We start from the raw sequence: 16,389 nt of genomic DNA on the forward strand, positions 1-16,389 counted from the left end.
GATCTTAGGACTGAGAAGACAGAAGAGGACGATGAGGATGAAGAATGGCGCAGGCTGCCAACAGAAATACTAAAAGCAATCTGAAGAGACTGAGCGCGGCGCACGCTAGCCCTCAGCGTGGTTCGGATCATAAATTTTGTCCCCGAGGGTTATAAAACCTGACGATGCTGACAAGCGCGGTCGTAAACCAAATCGAAATATACCTAAAATTTATCACTCTCGCGAACACGATTCCGGCCGAACTTCAGCACTTTTAGCTCAAGTAATTGAACCCAGCTGCGAGCAACTGAGTCGGACGGTGAGAATTGAGGACACTGGAGGTTGCTCTCGCAACCAAGGCTCGCCAGAAGTGAATGCCAGAAGTGTTCAAGAGGGTGGTGAGCTGGTTTTGCAAGTAAGCGAGTCTCCGGAATACGTTCACTCCGCTCCCGACAACTAAATTTTAATTTCTTGGGTCTGGATTATCGCCTACCCGAAACCTCTATGCTATTATTTTGTACAAAGAATATACTATCCACCCGGTTATATTTTATATTTTGTAAAATTTGATAATTTGACTTCTTTGAGATTTCATCGCCATGTTTTTATCTATGTTTTTTTTTTAATCCAGCAGTGCTTTGGCCCGGAGTGACCTTCAAAGCAGAGTGGCCATCGGTGGCGGTGAGTGCGTGGCTGAATCACATTTGGCAATTAAGTATAACTTAAAGTATAATCGATTGGCCTTATGCTCGAGTCATCGAATTCCAGCTATCCCCAGTGGTGCTTTGTTCTCTTTCTACTTACACACTTATTGTATCATACCAACAGCTTACGGAGCCCAGGCCACACAGCCACTTCGCTGTTCAACGCTGTTTCATTGTTGGCTGATATTCCACTTATACCGGTTTACTCATCACTGATCCGGCGGCACTTATCCCTGTGCGCGGTGCTCTTGCCATTCCTCGTAGCGGGGGTATTCCACTTTGCTGGCTTCCATATCTAGCAGTTCCAGTCTCCGAAGTCACACTTATATTAGAGCATCCACGACTGTCTTCACCGCAATGAGTAGTCTTATTTTTAAATCATCTCGAAGCGCGGCGAGGGATTTCACGATTGCTCGGATCTCACTGACGGACAAAAAACGCTATATGATGGGAAGTGTCACGCCCGATCCGGGGTCTCAACCACCACCTTTCACCGGCTTCACCAACTTCTCAAAGTCTCGTATCGGCTCGGGAAATTATAGCTCTAATGCTGATCTCGTGTCTGGGATATCTGGAACAGACCGAAGTTTCCTCGAAGGTGAGGTTACTGAGAAGTTAACCAAGGAGATCACAATGTTCTCACAACTGCCGGAAAATTTCGGCGTCAATCAGCATATCCCGATCGACAATGAGTTGAAAGAGCGATTGAGATCTACACTATGGAAATTTAAGGCTCCTATAAGATTTGCATTTGCTTATGGATCAGGAGTGTTTAGTCAGGGTCAGTCATATCAGGTTAGTCACATTTTCGGCTACCTTTTCTTACACTTTTGTACTAATGGCGGAATAGAAGAGCAAGCCCCAGGTTGACCTGATCTTTGGTGTGACATATACCCAGCACTGGCATAGTCTCAACATATCTCAATATCCAGACCATTATTCGTTTCTGCGGCGGCTAGGTAGTGGAGCTGTCAGCTATGTCCAGGATAACATCGGTCCTGGCATCTACTTTAATCCATATGTCGAGATCAACGGCATGACTGTGAAATACGGAGTTGTTAGCATTGACACACTATGCCGTGATTTGCTCTCATGGGATACTCTGTATCTGTCAGGACGATTACACAAGCCGGTCAAGATTCTGCGAGACGATCCGCGGATCCGTCTTGCCAACCAGCGAAACCTTTTCTCAGTGATACGCGTAGCACTTCTCCTCCTACCAGAAAAATTCACGGAACAAGAACTATATCATACAATAGCTTCCATCTCATATATGGGTGATCCCCGAATGAATGTCGCCGCTGAGAATCCGAACAAAGTGAAGAACATTGTTGACAACCAGAAACAACATTTCCACAGACTATATGCACCATTGATAGATACTCTACCCAATATTGAGATCGCCAGTGGATATGACGGTGTTTCAGATACGGTTACCCTAGTACAGGACATGGATCCTTTGAGACGAGGTAACATGGTCGCCCGGTTACCATCCTCGTTCAGAAAGAAGTTGTATGCAAGGTATACTACAATACTCGGCGTGGATCCTGCAACTACACAAGGATTGTCAGGATCATCAAGTGATGCAAGTGACGGAACGATAAACCGAACCGAGGGATCGGAATTTGATCAATTGGTCGCTGAGAACCCTGACCTTCGAGTAGAAGTTGCTCGTGCTATTCAACATACTGTGAGTTGGCCGAGCTTTGTCCAAAGTATCAAAGGATTAGCTACCGCTGGAGTAAGCAAGAGTGTCAAATATTTGGGAGAGAAGTCTTCAAAGTGGAGAGAGGGGAAGCAGCGTGAGTCTGAAGAGATATAAATTACCATCGCTGGCTTCATGGGAACATTGAAAGTTGTAGGGTTGGGTGGGTGGCAAAAATAATCGGGATTCGTTCATTATGCTTTCACATAGATGATTTGGAGTATTCTGTAAATAGATTATATGGAGTTTAAAGATATTCTTTGCTTGAAATCATCACATGGTTAAATTGCACAACAGTAATAACCAATCTACTGTACAATATGCAGTAACACGCGCGTTAACCTCCCAATCATAGCTACTACTCAACGCTTTAAAGCCGCGAAACGTCTGCTCAATTCATCGAAATCCGGAATATCTGACTTTTTCGCTGACGTAGGAGCAGTTGCGGGCTTGATATTTTGGCCTTGGAATGTGACGCCGGGTCGAGGATTTTCCGTCGATGCCGCAGCCGGGGCTACACTTATTGGGGGGACAGGTACTTTTTCTGGAAGTCCTCCAACAGATGGCAGTTGCAAGCCAGTGTCCATAACGCCAATCCCACCACCACCTTCGCCGTCGTCATCACCTTCATCCGCGAAACTCTTTCGCTCAGCTTCCGGTAGACCGGACCATGGAATGCGGTACGTTCTGGCTATTTCTTCAAGGTATGCAGTCACAAGTTCGGTTGACGGCGGCTCAATAGTGAGCTTCTTGTAAACTCGGGGTGCGACCGACGTAGCGGGATTCTCTAGCGCATCACGAGCGAATTCCTTACCAAACTTGGCGATCAAAACATCCCTGACTTGTAACAATTCCTTAACATCTGTACGGCCCGCTGCGTAGATGATAGACTTCACTGGTTCCTCAAGTCCCGGATCGCATTCGCGACTATAGAGACCACCAATTAGTAAAAGTCGATTATCCTTTTCCTGGTGGGAACGTACCGTTGCTCAAGAAGTCCTATCCGAGCAAGCAACAGCTCACAATAAAGTTCCAAAATTTCCAAAAGTTCGACATTTATCTCTTGTCGGATAATATTCTCGATCCTAATTCTTGCACTCTCATCTTTTTCGTTCGACAGTAGTTGTGCGATCTATGGAACAGGAACAGTCGTCAGCTCAGCAGCCACTATGATTACAGAGTAACTCACGTCTCGGCGCTGCTGCTTTGCTAGTGCGCTTTCCTTCTGTTGAATATGACGTAATCGACTTATAGATAGCTTGAGTTGGATCCTCAGGCGGGCCTAAATCAGCAAATCATTAGAAAGGACACTGCAGCAGCTATACGGAAAGTAAAAGTGCACATACACTCAACGGATTTGGAGGCGGCATTGCACTAAGCCACTGGTTTCAATTGCAATGCTTGCAAGTGGTTTCAGCTATTTTGCGACGATAATTTTGTAGGCCCCAGGTGTTGAAATGGATGCTGCCTGTATAAAATATTACACAGACAACGTAATGTGGTGATGATCGCTAGATGTCCCGCGTCGCAACAGTAGTTCGCGGCTGAGGTGGTCAACGCATCATCACGTAGAACACAGACACATACTACTCTACGAAATTTGATACAGGGCAATATAATAGCAACGATCCGTGCTGTTCAATAATTATTTATTCGTAATTCATTACCCATACAAGACCGTAGAACACAACGCCAAACAAGTAAATTCTAATATACAGTTGACTAGCCATCATGGCTCGATACAGCTTCCAAGAACGACATCAACATTTCAATGAACACTGAGCACTTGCATTCCCGTATTGATTTCCTGATATTTCACCCATCGGCTTGTCTATAGTATTACTCTAACCGATCAAGAAATTCTAACCGCCGTAAGACCACTTGCTTCGAGGTCTCCTCTATTTCGCCTGCTAGGAATACCTCGTCTAAGATCGCATAGACCTATTCAGTCAACTATTAAATTCGTTCCTTTTCAATCGCAACATGTCCCCTACCCACCTTGTAGAAATTAAAGACGAGATCTAGTTCACATACGTTTCCAAAGAACGTATCTAGCACCTCCACAAAGAAATGTATAGCCTCCAGATACGCCAGTTCATTATCATTTGAATCAACGCACGCACAGAAAAATAAACCAGCATATCGACGGTATACTATTTTAAAATTCCGGAACTAAGGTACAAATTACTAATTGCGGAAAATAATAGTACAAAGAGTTTCTTACCTCGACGAAATTTGACTGGTATTTTTGGTCCCTTGGGGCGACAAGTCTGTGGACCTCGCCCTTCAGTTTGACTTTCTCGTCATCCTGAACAATTTATGTGAGTACTCTCTCTTGGCGAGTGTCGCTGCAATTGTGTACAGCTTGACTACCAATCCCCGGTCGAGGAATTGATCTATAAGGAACCAGCAACGTACATCGTATGGTGTGTAATACTTCGCCAATCGTGTCTTTCCCTGTCGATTCTGAACTAAAATAAACTGCAACATAACTGAATATACAAGCAACCTCTCGCTCACGGATTAATACGAAGTACCGTGGCCTAAAGGGGAACAGCGGGAGGATAAGGATGGACTGCCCAAACCCTAATCCTGGCATGACATAAGGCATCCAGATATCAGTACGAAAGCCCCACGGAGCAATAATATTGTACCTTGCCCCATGCCCTTGAGCGATAATTCGCGAGGTGTAATGTTTATCAGCTGTTCACACACTACACCCGTTATATGCTCAGGTTCGGCACTGCATTCAGTTTCAACTGACCAAGCTGCGTTCTAGTACGGCACAAACATTTTTATTGACTACCATTGTCGCGTGTGGTTCTGTAGTGGGGTTACGATTAGAGATTTATAATATCAGGAGATAGTGAGGATAACGTCGACATCACCAAGGATTCGCCTTACAGGCTCGGACCCCCGGCCCCAATGTTTTAATCCTCCATTACGGTTTTCTATACGCGAGTTCAGATTTTCGGCTGTCTGGGCCACGCGAAGTAGCGGAAATACACATGCCGTCTGCGGAAGCAGGTGCCACAGCTACAATGTCATTATCTCATCCCGCAGCTCCCCCACAGCCGATCGTCGACAATGCACGTTCCAAAGTGCTACTACAACAAACTTCTGTTGCCGGTCGGCCGCCAGCGGAGCTGGATATTCCTCCGTGGTCTGGTCAAAAAGCACGGTCATCGCGATCCAAGCTGCATCCTACGCGTTCGGCGTCATCGGCTTCATCAGTATCCTCCTCGGCATCGAACTCTACTGTCAAATCGACAAGGAAGAATCGTGCTGATCATCCACCATTGCCTACTGCAGTAAGGTCGCTACCAACATCTAACGGGCCGTCACGTTCGACCACGCCAATGCAGCTGCATCGGCCACAACATCACAATGGAGCCACAAGCATTTACGACGTTTTCCCCAACCATATGCGCGCTGCGAGCCGAAGTGCACCGAATTTGGCAAGTCCGTCCGGGTTAGGACTAGTGGATAAGGAAGATTTGGCGATGGAAGTGATCGGGCTTTATCAGAGCGAGGATACAATTATTCCCCGCGTTCCGCCTGGCGATTATGCAGTTGCTCATGATGGGTCTCTATCTTCGGGAAGTTCAGGGATATTGGCTAGCGCACAGAATCGTGGCAGTAGTGGGATGTATCATGAGCCGATTCCGGTGCCCATAGGGAAGGCCAATATAAGCAAGAACAATCAATCGTCCATTCTCAGCTCGAGTACCAGCAGTGGGAATCTGAAATTTCTGTCGACATCTACAGCGTCGAAGTCACACCCATTGTTTGTGCCCGGAAGCTTCGCTTCGTCGAATTGGTCCAATTTCCGGTCGTCGCCTGGTACCTCGGCGGCTAATGCGAGGGATAGGTACGGATTTAGGAAGCAGTCCCAATATATTACGTTGCAAGAATACGACGACTGGTGGGCCAGGTACGACAAATATTGTCAGCGACGGCATGTAAAATGGGAGGCTCTTATTGAAGACTGTGGTATCCCTTTCGATGAAGAAGGCGTCCCCATTACCTTTCCGCCAAAATCGAAGAAAGTGAAGCGCTACGTTCGCAAGGGAATCCCAGCAGAATGGCGTGGTGCTGCTTGGTTCTGGTACGCAAGAGGCCATGATTATCTACGTGACAACTACGGCTTGTATGATAGGTTATGGCAGCAAGGGATGGTCTCACCACCACCTGATTCCGAACTAATCGAAAGAGACTTGCATAGGACATTCCCGGATAACATCCATTTTCGGAATGCAGAGTGGCAAAACGGGTCTGTGCCTAGCACACCAGGATCCACTGGTTCATCAAAATCTACGGCATCGAGCAGACGAAATTCAAATGTGCCTGAAATGCCCGTTGTTCAGGCGCTAAGACGAGTATTATTAGCTTTCTCGCTCTATGTGCCCAAGACCGGCTACTGCCAGAGTTTGAACTTCGTGGCTGGATTGTTATTGTTGTTTATGGAGGAAGAGAAGGCATTTTGGATGCTGGTCATCATTACGCAGAAATATCTTCCAGGAATGCATGAGATCAACTTGGAAGGTGCCAATATCGATCAAGGCGTTCTCATGATGTGCGTCAAGGAGTCGTTGCCTACAGTGTGGAATAAAATTGGTGCTGGATTGGATGGATTTCACCACGACGATATGATAATGCGATTACCACCGATTACGTTATGCACTGCCGCATGGTTCATGAGCGGATTTATTGGTGTGCTACCTATTGAAAGCGTTGTTCGGGTCTGGGATTGCTTCTTCTAGTAAGTCACATCTTATGCTGTTGTTACTTACTGTATTCTGATCAATAATATAGTGATGATTCCAAAGTATTCTTCCGAATCGCGCTCACGATCTTCAAATTAGGGGAATCTCAAGTCGATAGCGTGAGAGACCCTATGGAAGTTTTCCAAGTAGTTCAAACAGTGCCTAAGCACCTTTTGGATGCCAATGTTCTCATTCAAGCATGTTTTCGGCGGCGAAACGGATTTGGCCATATCTCGCAAGATGAAATTAATGAGCGAAGAAAGTTTGTGGCCGAAAAACGACGACATAATACTTCTTCTGCCGCGGATGCTAGTGTTAGTCTTGGGGCAAAAGGAGGTGTCGTGTTGTCGAGCAGCGCGTTGGAGAGCTCTGGATACCTCCCACGGACGAATAATTCATCGCGGTACAAGCATTACGATGCTATTACAGGTACATATCATTCGAAGAGCAATTTCGGCAAGCGTATGCAATTGCTGCGTATGGGATCCACCAATATGCTATCACTCCATGCTAGAAACGATTACTTCGGCACTAGCCACAGCCAAGCGAAGGAGCACTCAGCAGCCGTGGAAAGAAATAACACGACAAAAGAAGAATGAATTGTTTCACCTAATAAATTAATCTAAGTGACTGCTCTTGGGCACATGCCTGAACTTTAACGAAATGTGTTTGTTGTACGATATTGGTTCCTATTTACAGATTACTTAGATGAGTTTACGATAGGACAAGTTCAATTTGGTTCTGCATTGGAGTTGCTTTAATTTAGTTTTTATATTGAGAGTTTGCGAGGATGCAACGAACAAAAAAGTGGATGGCATGTGTATAAATGTTTTTTTGGTATAGGCTTAGAGCACAACATACCGTTTTGGAATAGGCTACTGTAGTAGATTGTAATATGGCATAAATTTCTAATACTGGCCTTGAGTGCCTGAATAAATAATAGCCGCAACCCATAGGTAGTTTTAATGCCAATTCCATCAAAGTACTGAAAACCAAAACTTGACTTCGTCGTTCTGACTTACTGCTGCAGTCCTACTTCTCTGCTACGACGTGATCAGATAGACGTCGGTGGATTGTGGAGATACTCCACAGTTCCCTACTCGCTTTCAAGAATTAAAGGATCTCATCGGGTTAGGGATAAATCTTAAGCATAGCCCATTTCGCGAAGACACTCTAACGGCTACTTAGCACGAGGTATCCCACAGACTGAGGGGTTGAAGACACACATATTCACACGCCGTAAAGGTCTACTTGCCATAATTAATTCAAATTCGCTGCGAAATATGTGGCGCGGCGGAGAAGATTCGAAAGTTCCCGATCAAACGCAGACATCTATCGCGATTACTTAACAGCGTATATTTGTAATAATATAAAACCATTGACAAGAAAATTGTAGACCGAAAGCAATAATAAACTCAAACCAAACAAGCCAAATATCCTCGGAGTCACGAGCATTTATAATCTATCTAAGTTCTGTATTTCGTCCCGCTACTGTCACCATATATATGTCCAACAGTTGGCAACGTATATACTCCCTCTTCAAGGCCGCTCTTCTGGTCGGTATTAGCTGCCACGTGACGTGCATCGAGAGCAACGCAAATGACAATAGCCGCAGTAGATTGCAAAAGAAACGCAAATGCCGTCCACCCCATTGCGTCCATCTTCTTGCCGAGCGTCGCAGAGATTGCTTCAGATGTGGAGTTGTAAAGCACCAACGCAAGCGCGTTACTATCATGCCATTAGCTATCGTCCTCACATTCGTGGAAATATGGAGAATACATACGCAGACACGTGCGACCAACTAATACCCATACCCCACAATATATTGGCCAGGATACAACTCCATAACGTTGCCGAGTTTAAAATACTGGCATACCATGACTCGGGGTCATCGACAATCATTCTCGCGCATCCGGCCAAAAAAGCCATAACAACAAATACCAAGCTGGATATAATAAGGGTCGGATGAATTATTTTCTGCGACACAAGCTCTGCGAGAGAGACAAGGTCGACTTTTGCCCCGGACGATGTTTTCACGGATCGGTAGATGTCCAGCGCAGTTGTATTCTTTAATGACGTGCATAGGATTGTCGAGTTACCTGTTGCACAAAGACCGTAGTATCCAGACTGGACTGAGATGGTCTGATTAAGTGAGGAAGTTACGCTAAACTTAACCGCGTACACCGAAGAGTAGGATGAAGCAGTACCCGAAGATCCAAGAATTGAAAACACTAACCACCTTTATTAGCTTTAACTGCGCATTCACGTACAAAGCTTATACTTGCATAGTAGGAAAACTGTAATGAAGAGAAAGACAACGATGAGAGATCTTAGAGTGCTAGTCGGATGAGACTTGTTACTCTCATTCTTCGGCAGAAATTTTTTAAGGAGCCAGAAAATCATTTTGAACGTAGGATTTAGTGTATAATAACTAACAGACACAGAAATACAGTCGCAAACTCGATGCAGATAAACACGAGCAACAGAGAGGCAATAAATATCTTCATATTTGCCAAAGCCCCATGTCATAGAGTGAAACACATGAAGCAGTCTGGATCGTAATGAAGCACAGCTTGCTCACTCTGCTACAGACAATCCCAGAAATAATACGGTTACATCCTGGATATTCTGATTTTCGTCAGCATTGGGGTTGAGAACATATTCTTCCCGCGTATTGTAGTACAGCGACTTGACCTTCGTACAACATAAGGCCCAGGAGAATAAAAGCCACACTACAGAAATTCAGGGGCTTGTTCCTCAAAAGTAAGTAACTTTACTGACACCGTAACATTCAATTATCCGATGTCAACAGATATGACTTCACACACACTGGATTTGCTCCCCGATAGCTCAACGTCATTTCTCAGTCCCTACCTGCCACCGTCTCCGCATGCGGATCGCGTATTTGTCACACTGACATATGCCGCTAGTCTCGACTCCCGTATAGCCCTTGGCCATGGCCAGCGCACACAGCTGTCCGGTTCAGAATCAAAGTGCATGACCCATTACCTTCGCGCACATCACGACGGAATTCTGGTTGGCGTAAATACGTTCCTTGCAGATAACCCAGGGCTGAATTGCCGATACAGTATTGCAGGCAAGTCACCAGTTGAGGCTTCTCCGCGTCCCATCATCGTCGATCCGGTATGTCTCTAAATGAGGCTCGTGCGAGTGCATTGGACACCTTACTGAAGTTTGTGCAGACATTTCGATGCAAGATTGAAGCGAGTTCGAAGTCAATGATGTTAGCGGCTAGCATGGAGGGCAAGGAACCGTGGATTTTGGTTTCGGCGGAATGGCACACCTCGGCATCCCCCTCCGATTTTGAGCATATCCAATCCATTGAACGGATGGGCGCAAGAGTTATCCCGATTATAGGCCTACAGTCTGGCAATAAAAACGAATCGTGGGCTGCGATCTTAAAGTCATTGAAAGAGCTAGGTATCCGTTCGCTGATGGTCGAGGGTGGGGCGCGCGTTATTAATGATCTGCTATGTACTGCAGTGGACGACATAAACGGTAATAAGGTCTCGCTCGTTGATGTAGTTATCATTACAATTGCACCAGTGTATCTCGGAAAGAATGGGGTGGAGGTCTCACCGGCAAGTGCACTGGATAATTTGTACGATATTACGTGGGCCCAGTTCGGTCGCGATTGCGTCATGGCGAGTTTCAATAAAAAGTTGCGAGCGGTCTTTTAGCTCTTTGAACAGACCAGTTAAACAATAGGTTCGACAGCTTCGCTAGCGCCAATCCGCCACCACATTTGCGACAATTAGTTAACAAGGACAAATCTATAATGCCCGTTTCCATCCTCCATTAACTGGACGACTTCGTTCACATTTGAGGCTTGGTCTCAATCTAGCTGTTAGCCTTTCCGTAGCCGCCTATTCATGCACTTCGCCAGTGTTCACGATATTGCCGGATAGAGGAGTCGCCGATATAGTATAGGCATAACGCTTGTATTAGACGGTCACCATAGTATAGGCATAACGGCAAACAGGCAAATCGGGAACAGCCCTAAAATATGAGATGTTAATTTATTAATATTTATTGTCAAATACGCAGACGTCATACTGCGGGTAGCTAATCTAAGTTTATGTCATCGCCAAATATTCCTCGACGTTGGACAATTGGGTAGACGAACGAAAAACATTGAGATAAGATACCAGTGGGCTTGCAGACTCGAGCACAAACCTTTGTGGATGGAGGGCATTTTGTAAATCGCAAACCATTCTATAAAGCCTGTAGCTTCTCATTAATTTGCTCTTCTATATCTATACGTATTGGTTTAGGCTGTCCAATTAATCAAGAATATACAAATGAAACGCCATACGCCAAGATCTCGGTCCTATGCCTTTGTCTATTCTAAGTCTACTTCTTTAGAACACAAGTGGAATGAGATTCCATTTTCCTTCAACTACCTTGGCACCGAATTTTTCGACATAAAATTTGCGACTTTGTTCCGCTGAAGTACCTAAACTGACTGCAGTCCACACGAGAACGGCCACATTCGCTCGCGTAAAACCACATATCCAAGCTACTGCTAAATATATGACAACTTCGGCGGTGTAGTGTGGACAAACAAGGTGCTTGAATAACATAGTAGGCGGTGTTGGCGAGTATTTCTTCAATCTAGATAGCTGATCATGTGCAGTGTACTGAGCGAATGCCGCAACGAAATACATAATAATGGCAACCTTAGGAACGCTGTCGCCTTCGTCGTCATCAGCCAAAGTGCTATCTAACGCCTCACTCCAAGTAGAGGCTGTCACAGCGACATAGAACAGATGACCGACAATGTAATGGCCACCACGCATTCGTGCAGTCTGGCTCATCTTCTCAACGAATATGCATTCACATAATCGTCGGAAACACTGTAGAGTGACGATGGTAGTTGCTGCCATTGCACGAGTATACGAAATATTGTTGTCGGACGCATTAAGAACGAACGCGTCTTTGGCGAGAAGCCATGTTAACTTCCTCGTCAGAAACTCGTCAATATAAATCAAGCAGTGAACTGGGAAGGTGACTTTGCCGCTGTGACAAAGATACAACATCGCAGAAGAGGCAACCGAAAGCGACAATCCTAGGACGTAAAAATGAGTGAACCATCGCTTTGGTACAGTGAAACCAAGCGATTTAAGAATGGCATCACACGAAGATTCAATAAAAGAATTATTTGGACGGGGAGCACATTCAACGGGCGTGATGGATTCAAGGGTCTTGCCGTACTGGAGGAGATATCGTAGTCTCGGCACGAATCGAGAGAGAAGGACGGAGGAAGTTAGAGCGTACAAGCTCAGCTGGATGAGCAATGAAAGAACATGCATCTTCCTTGTAAGGATGGCTATAAGAAGACCATAATGAACGATGGTAGATGAAGTCAGTTCCAACGCGAACAGTGGAAACAAGATTGCTCGATTTTGAAGAATGCATGGGGTTAGGGGTCGGTATCATTGGTTGACGCGCCAAGTAAGTGTGAACACCCTCCTAAGCTGATTTCCGCCATTGTTGATTCAATCCCGAGTGCGTTTTCTGGATCGGGAGAAAGCAGGACATTTCCCGGAATCAACTCACAGCAGGACTTCCAGGTTACCATCATTTATGGAAATTAGGCATGTTATTAAGGCCATCGGACACTAGAAGCACTGAGTGGCCGTAAGGAAATTTTGCAGTCTACCCTTGGAATAACATGTTGTTCGGGGAGGCAACGAACTGGTATCTGTATGGATCGCTAGCGTTTAGGCACAACGTGAATGTCATAGGCTGCTGCCTGGGCTGCCGCTGATAACGGAGGCTCTCACATCGCTTGAGGATAGCGACAGCGTCGATTCTGTACAAGAAGCTTTATGAACGTACTTCGTATACTCAGTCGTCCACTTCATTAAAGGGCTACGCCTGCTTGAAAGTGTCGATAGACCTGTTCTAATCAGCGATGCAATTTTGCAGTTGTTAGACTGTGCCTGGGTAGACATGTTTGCCCGTTCCATTCATCATACAACAAAGACTTCAGGTATCTTAATATAGTACAATGTATCTAGCAATACTCCAGCCAATAACATATCGTAGTCCACTTACTAAATCGTCGATCTAGGAAATACAAGGAAGTGATATAAATACACTCCTTCAAACTCCAAATTAAATACATGCAACAAAGTAAAAATCTGTGTCTCATTACTCTTAATAAGCCTGCGGATTGGCCACTGCATAGTCATGAACTTGTTCCATCACGTTTCGTTGGGGGTCGTCATCCACCGCCCCCATGAATAACGTAATGTCATCCCACAGAACACCCATTTCCTGCCAATCCAAATATAAATGATCAAACGCAACCGCCTCATTATCGAGATAGTGCACCAACTCATCGGTACCCATAGACGGCATGTTCTGCGGCTGCTGCACACCACCCGGCGTCATCGGCATCACAGTTTGAGGCATCGGAAGCGAATTCATAGGAGGCGGCAGAGGCAGATTTTGCTGTTCAAATGACGGCCCCCGCGCACTATTCGTACTATCCAGCAATGCCATGACACCCCTCGCATTGCGCAGCTCGGGGTCATCGCTCGGACCTCGCCTTGCTTGCAACCTTGGGGACTGAATTTTAGAAAACGGGACTTGCTGTCCTTGCTGCGCTTGCTGATGCTGCGCTTGTTGCTGATGCTGCTGCTGCAACGGATGATGCTGAACCTGCCCAGCACCAGCAGGCTGCGTTTGAAACGTCCCGTATCTCTCTCGCCAAACCCAAATACTATCAAACAACACGCTCGTTGCCATCCTAGATCGCAGTTTCAGACGAGGCGAGATATATTGCGGTCGTCCATCGCGAATCGCATCCAGCTTATCCTTGCTATGAAGCTTCCAGAGCTGAAACATGATCGTAGATACGCGAATGGGAAAATCGTTATCTTTAATCGACGATTTTCGCATGATCGCAATGGCACTGGCGAAATGACGTTTGCCAGAAGTGACGTCAAGAGTCTCGGATAATGAAGAAAACTGTAATTTCATGATAATAAAGGCTGCGAGGACGATATCCAACTCGATGTAAGTTGGCAGATAGAGTAGCTTCGAATATTTACCATCCGGTATTATACTCACATCCAATGTCTCCGCAAAAGCGATCATCTGGATCGCAGCTTGATATGCTAACGTCAGACCATCCAAATTTGACTCCAAGTCTTCGTCTAGAAACGCGTACGCGTATAACTGAGTTCTCGTGGCGAGAATTAATAATTTGCAAATGTCCGATGTCCGTCCCAAGCTGAGTTCGATTTCATCAAGTTCTTTCGCTAGAACCCTAATAACTGTGCGGCGGGTCTGCGAGTCCACATTTCCGCAGATGTCACGCGTGTCTTGATTTAGAAGTCGAACGATCTTGTCGCAAAATTTGGCGAGCTCGACCTGAACTTTCAGATCCTGTGGCATAGAAATAAACCCTTCCCGGCGGTATGAATTGTTAACGGTCCAGTCGTACATAGAGAAAGTTGGATATCCGAGGGCCATAGAGAGATGTTGCGAAACAATGTTGCAGGTAACCCAAGTCTTCACCTGTTCTTGTGTCTCTGAAAGCATAGGACTGACTTTGACACGACCAAAATCCTGTGTCTTGCCAGGACAGTGAAGACCGAGCTTCACAGCGTTAAACATAGCCAAACCACAAGTGTTCCAGGATGGATCAGAATTTAGCGAACCAGCTGGAGGTGGCCATACTGTAAATATTAGGATCGCTTGAACATCATACGCTGACCTGAGCGGCAAATTGAGCTGGCGAGCAACCAGTTCTTTCACCTTCGACGATAGGATCGGGAAAAGTGCGAGATCTGAGTATATTCGTGATGCCGTCTCCAAGATTATCCAAAATAAAAGATCCGACTTAAGGTAGATGTTATCTGGACCTTTGCAGATGTCGACGACAGGTAAGTATGGATGATAATTTGATTGAAACTCGAGAAAGAGTCCAAGAATTTGGTCCTTCGTAACAGTAAAGCCTTCGAGTGTTCGGGGTGTAATGGTATGTGCGTTTTGATCAAATAACTTGTCCTGTGGTGAATGGTCCATCATCTGAAATGAAGTTAAAATTTGCGGCTCTTGATTAAGTCCGGGTGGTGACAGTACCATACGTTTATCGGGTGAATGTGGCTGTTGTGCTTGTAGTGGCCCGCTGAGTCGAAGGAAGTGTTGTCCATTTGTGGTTGCCTTCTGCGGAGCCCTCTCATCAGTCGCTTGCGGGGCAGACTGAGCTGCAGGCATCACAATCCGTGATCCATTAGCACCTATCCCACCCATTACAGGCCTACTCGTGACATTCGGGAGGGATGCATCTGCTGTAGTCGGACTCGATACAGCAGTTGACCCTGACGTCGAATTTCCGCGAGCGAGATCAAGAAGTGTACGCGATACCATATCTTGTTCTGAATTCTGAACTTCCAATGACCGTCGTAGTTCCTCCACCTCCTTCTCAACAGCAGCTAAGCGTCTAAATGTAGTTGTTAGTCAACCACCCCGATACTATAGGTGGAAACGCATCGACATACGCTCGCTTGTAGGTCCTCTTGAAATCGGTCTTGATCGAACAGGGTAGATTACGCTTCACACACCGTGTGCAGGCCTCCGGATCTCTCTCAAATGCATCGCATTTAACCTAGATTGAGTTAGCATTATGACCGGCAAGAACAAGATATTGGCGTTGCAATCCACCTTCTGCTGACGACACTCCACACATGCAACTTTCCGAAGTCGACTGGAAGTCGAGTCCTCCGGTGAGGTCGATCTCATTTCTCCATCACTGCTCATGTGCATAGACACCGCAGACCCAGGCCTCAGATTCAATGCTGGCCCAGGTGTAGACGTTGACATGGGCATCGCCTTGCTCGTCGTGTTAGGTATGCCAACCACCTTATTGGGTCCATCAGTGGGTGCTGGTCTTCGAACCGGAATAATCTGCGGCGGAGCGGACAATGTAGCCTCCGGTATCGAAGACATACGTAGCAGATTCGGGTTCCGATGACTCTCTTCGGGTTGGGCCAAGCCGCTGAACAACACACAGTCCGATTAGTTGTTAGTTGCCCGTTGTTTCGTGCCGAAGTGGCTAATACCGAAGCAATAAAGTTGTTCGGCAAATACAAGCCGATATTCAATATTGAATGTAAAACGATGGCTGTAACGATGCCGATGTCGGCGTGTTTCACAGCCGCGGCCCAGTAGTTTCCCTACATCGCAGTACATTACAGAT

General features: G+C 46.0%; 8 protein-coding genes across 8 annotated transcripts; 3 read left to right on the forward strand and 5 right to left on the reverse strand.

Moving 5' to 3' along the window:
* Positions 1–586: 586 nt before the first annotated feature.
* V1513DRAFT_330238 (mitochondrial matrix Mmp37-domain-containing protein) lies at positions 587–2,628 on the forward strand. The gene is made up of 2 exons (XM_066894699.1): positions 587–1,478; positions 1,534–2,628. The coding sequence occupies exons 1-2, from the start codon at positions 1,041–1,043 to the stop codon at positions 2,503–2,505; spliced, it is 1,410 nt and encodes a 469-aa protein (XP_066754525.1). The 5' UTR covers positions 587–1,040; the 3' UTR covers positions 2,506–2,628.
* On the reverse strand, positions 2,629–3,910 carry V1513DRAFT_441886 (regulator of Vps4 activity in the MVB pathway-domain-containing protein). The gene is made up of 4 exons (XM_066897581.1): positions 3,735–3,910; positions 3,578–3,670; positions 3,372–3,520; positions 2,629–3,315 (listed from the first exon to the last, which is right to left on the reverse strand). The coding sequence occupies exons 1-4, from the start codon at positions 3,756–3,758 to the stop codon at positions 2,751–2,753; spliced, it is 831 nt and encodes a 276-aa protein (XP_066754526.1). The 5' UTR covers positions 3,759–3,910; the 3' UTR covers positions 2,629–2,750.
* Positions 3,911–4,019: 109 nt separating this feature from the next.
* On the reverse strand, positions 4,020–4,973 carry V1513DRAFT_397807 (AP-2 complex subunit sigma). The gene is made up of 4 exons (XM_066895422.1): positions 4,762–4,973; positions 4,613–4,696; positions 4,387–4,560; positions 4,020–4,329 (listed from the first exon to the last, which is right to left on the reverse strand). The coding sequence occupies exons 1-4, from the start codon at positions 4,876–4,878 to the stop codon at positions 4,228–4,230; spliced, it is 477 nt and encodes a 158-aa protein (XP_066754527.1). The 5' UTR covers positions 4,879–4,973; the 3' UTR covers positions 4,020–4,227.
* A 918-nt stretch (positions 4,974–5,891) lies between these two features.
* Positions 5,892–7,753, forward strand: V1513DRAFT_457785 (uncharacterized protein; the record flags this gene model as incomplete). The annotated part of the gene is made up of 2 exons (XM_066899647.1): positions 5,892–7,150; positions 7,204–7,753. The coding sequence occupies 2 exons, from the start codon at positions 5,892–5,894 to the stop codon at positions 7,751–7,753; spliced, it is 1,809 nt and encodes a 602-aa protein (XP_066754528.1).
* Positions 7,754–8,585: 832 nt separating this feature from the next.
* V1513DRAFT_330376 (Ca2+ regulator and membrane fusion protein Fig1-domain-containing protein) lies at positions 8,586–9,991 on the reverse strand. Its single transcript, XM_066894700.1, has 3 exons — positions 9,440–9,991; positions 8,938–9,385; positions 8,586–8,882 (listed from the first exon to the last, which is right to left on the reverse strand). The coding sequence occupies exons 1-3, from the start codon at positions 9,681–9,683 to the stop codon at positions 8,621–8,623; spliced, it is 954 nt and encodes a 317-aa protein (XP_066754529.1). The 5' UTR covers positions 9,684–9,991; the 3' UTR covers positions 8,586–8,620.
* On the forward strand, positions 9,735–11,267 carry V1513DRAFT_463549 (dihydrofolate reductase-like domain-containing protein). Its single transcript, XM_066899975.1, has 2 exons — positions 9,735–10,298; positions 10,358–11,267. The coding sequence occupies exons 1-2, from the start codon at positions 9,957–9,959 to the stop codon at positions 10,853–10,855; spliced, it is 840 nt and encodes a 279-aa protein (XP_066754530.1). The 5' UTR covers positions 9,735–9,956; the 3' UTR covers positions 10,856–11,267.
* V1513DRAFT_330394 (uncharacterized protein) lies at positions 11,178–12,658 on the reverse strand. The gene has a single exon (XM_066894701.1). The coding sequence runs from the start codon at positions 12,485–12,487 to the stop codon at positions 11,537–11,539; it is 951 nt and encodes a 316-aa protein (XP_066754531.1). The 5' UTR covers positions 12,488–12,658; the 3' UTR covers positions 11,178–11,536.
* Positions 12,659–12,858: 200 nt separating this feature from the next.
* V1513DRAFT_476359 (uncharacterized protein) lies at positions 12,859–16,139 on the reverse strand (the record flags this gene model as incomplete). The annotated part of the gene is made up of 3 exons (XM_066900204.1): positions 12,859–15,633; positions 15,692–15,798; positions 15,855–16,139. The coding sequence occupies 3 exons, from the start codon at positions 16,137–16,139 to the stop codon at positions 13,338–13,340; spliced, it is 2,688 nt and encodes an 895-aa protein (XP_066754532.1). The 3' UTR covers positions 12,859–13,337.
* Positions 16,140–16,389: the final 250 nt, after the last annotated feature.

This window comes from Lipomyces chichibuensis (assembly GCF_038497645.1).
Source record: "Lipomyces chichibuensis strain CBS 12929 unplaced genomic scaffold V1513scaffold_9, whole genome shotgun sequence".
Lineage (NCBI taxonomy): Eukaryota > Fungi > Ascomycota > Lipomycetes > Lipomycetales > Lipomycetaceae > Lipomyces > Lipomyces chichibuensis.

Bases quoted from the DNA above. Each gene is read 5' to 3' on its own strand.
- V1513DRAFT_330238 (XM_066894699.1), top strand. From the start codon at position 1,041: ATGAGTAGTCTTATTTTTAAATCATCTCGAAGCGCGGCGAGGGATTTC. The intron at 1,479-1,533 runs GTTAGTCACATT...ATGGCGGAATAG, and splicing joins GTCAGGGTCAGTCATATCAG to AAGAGCAAGCCCCAGGTTGA.
- V1513DRAFT_441886 (XM_066897581.1), bottom strand. From the start codon at position 3,758: ATGCCGCCTCCAAATCCGTTGAGT. The intron at 3,521-3,577 runs GTGAGTTACTCT...CCTGTTCCATAG, and splicing joins CAAAGCAGCAGCGCCGAGAC to ATCGCACAACTACTGTCGAA. The intron at 3,316-3,371 runs GTACGTTCCCAC...TGGTCTCTATAG, and splicing joins ATAGGACTTCTTGAGCAACG to TCGCGAATGCGATCCGGGAC.
- V1513DRAFT_397807 (XM_066895422.1), bottom strand. From the start codon at position 4,878: ATGTTGCAGTTTATTTTAGTTCAGAATCGACAGGGAAAGACACGATTG. The intron at 4,697-4,761 runs GTAGTCAAGCTG...TAAATTGTTCAG, and splicing joins AATTCCTCGACCGGGGATTG to GATGACGAGAAAGTCAAACT. The intron at 4,330-4,386 runs GTGGGTAGGGGA...TTGACTGAATAG, and splicing joins TCGTCTTTAATTTCTACAAG to GTCTATGCGATCTTAGACGA.
- V1513DRAFT_330376 (XM_066894700.1), bottom strand. From the start codon at position 9,683: ATGACATGGGGCTTTGGCAAATATGAAGATATTTATTGCCTCTCTGTT. The intron at 9,386-9,439 runs GCAAGTATAAGC...AAAGGTGGTTAG, and splicing joins CATTACAGTTTTCCTACTAT to TGTTTTCAATTCTTGGATCT. The intron at 8,883-8,937 runs GTATGTATTCTC...ATGGCATGATAG, and splicing joins AGTTGGTCGCACGTGTCTGC to TAACGCGCTTGCGTTGGTGC.
- V1513DRAFT_463549 (XM_066899975.1), top strand. From the start codon at position 9,957: ATGTCAACAGATATGACTTCACACACACTGGATTTGCTCCCCGATAGC. The intron at 10,299-10,357 runs GTATGTCTCTAA...AAGTTTGTGCAG, and splicing joins GTCCCATCATCGTCGATCCG to ACATTTCGATGCAAGATTGA.
- V1513DRAFT_330394 (XM_066894701.1), bottom strand. From the start codon at position 12,487: ATGCATGTTCTTTCATTGCTCATCCAGCTGAGCTTGTACGCTCTAACT.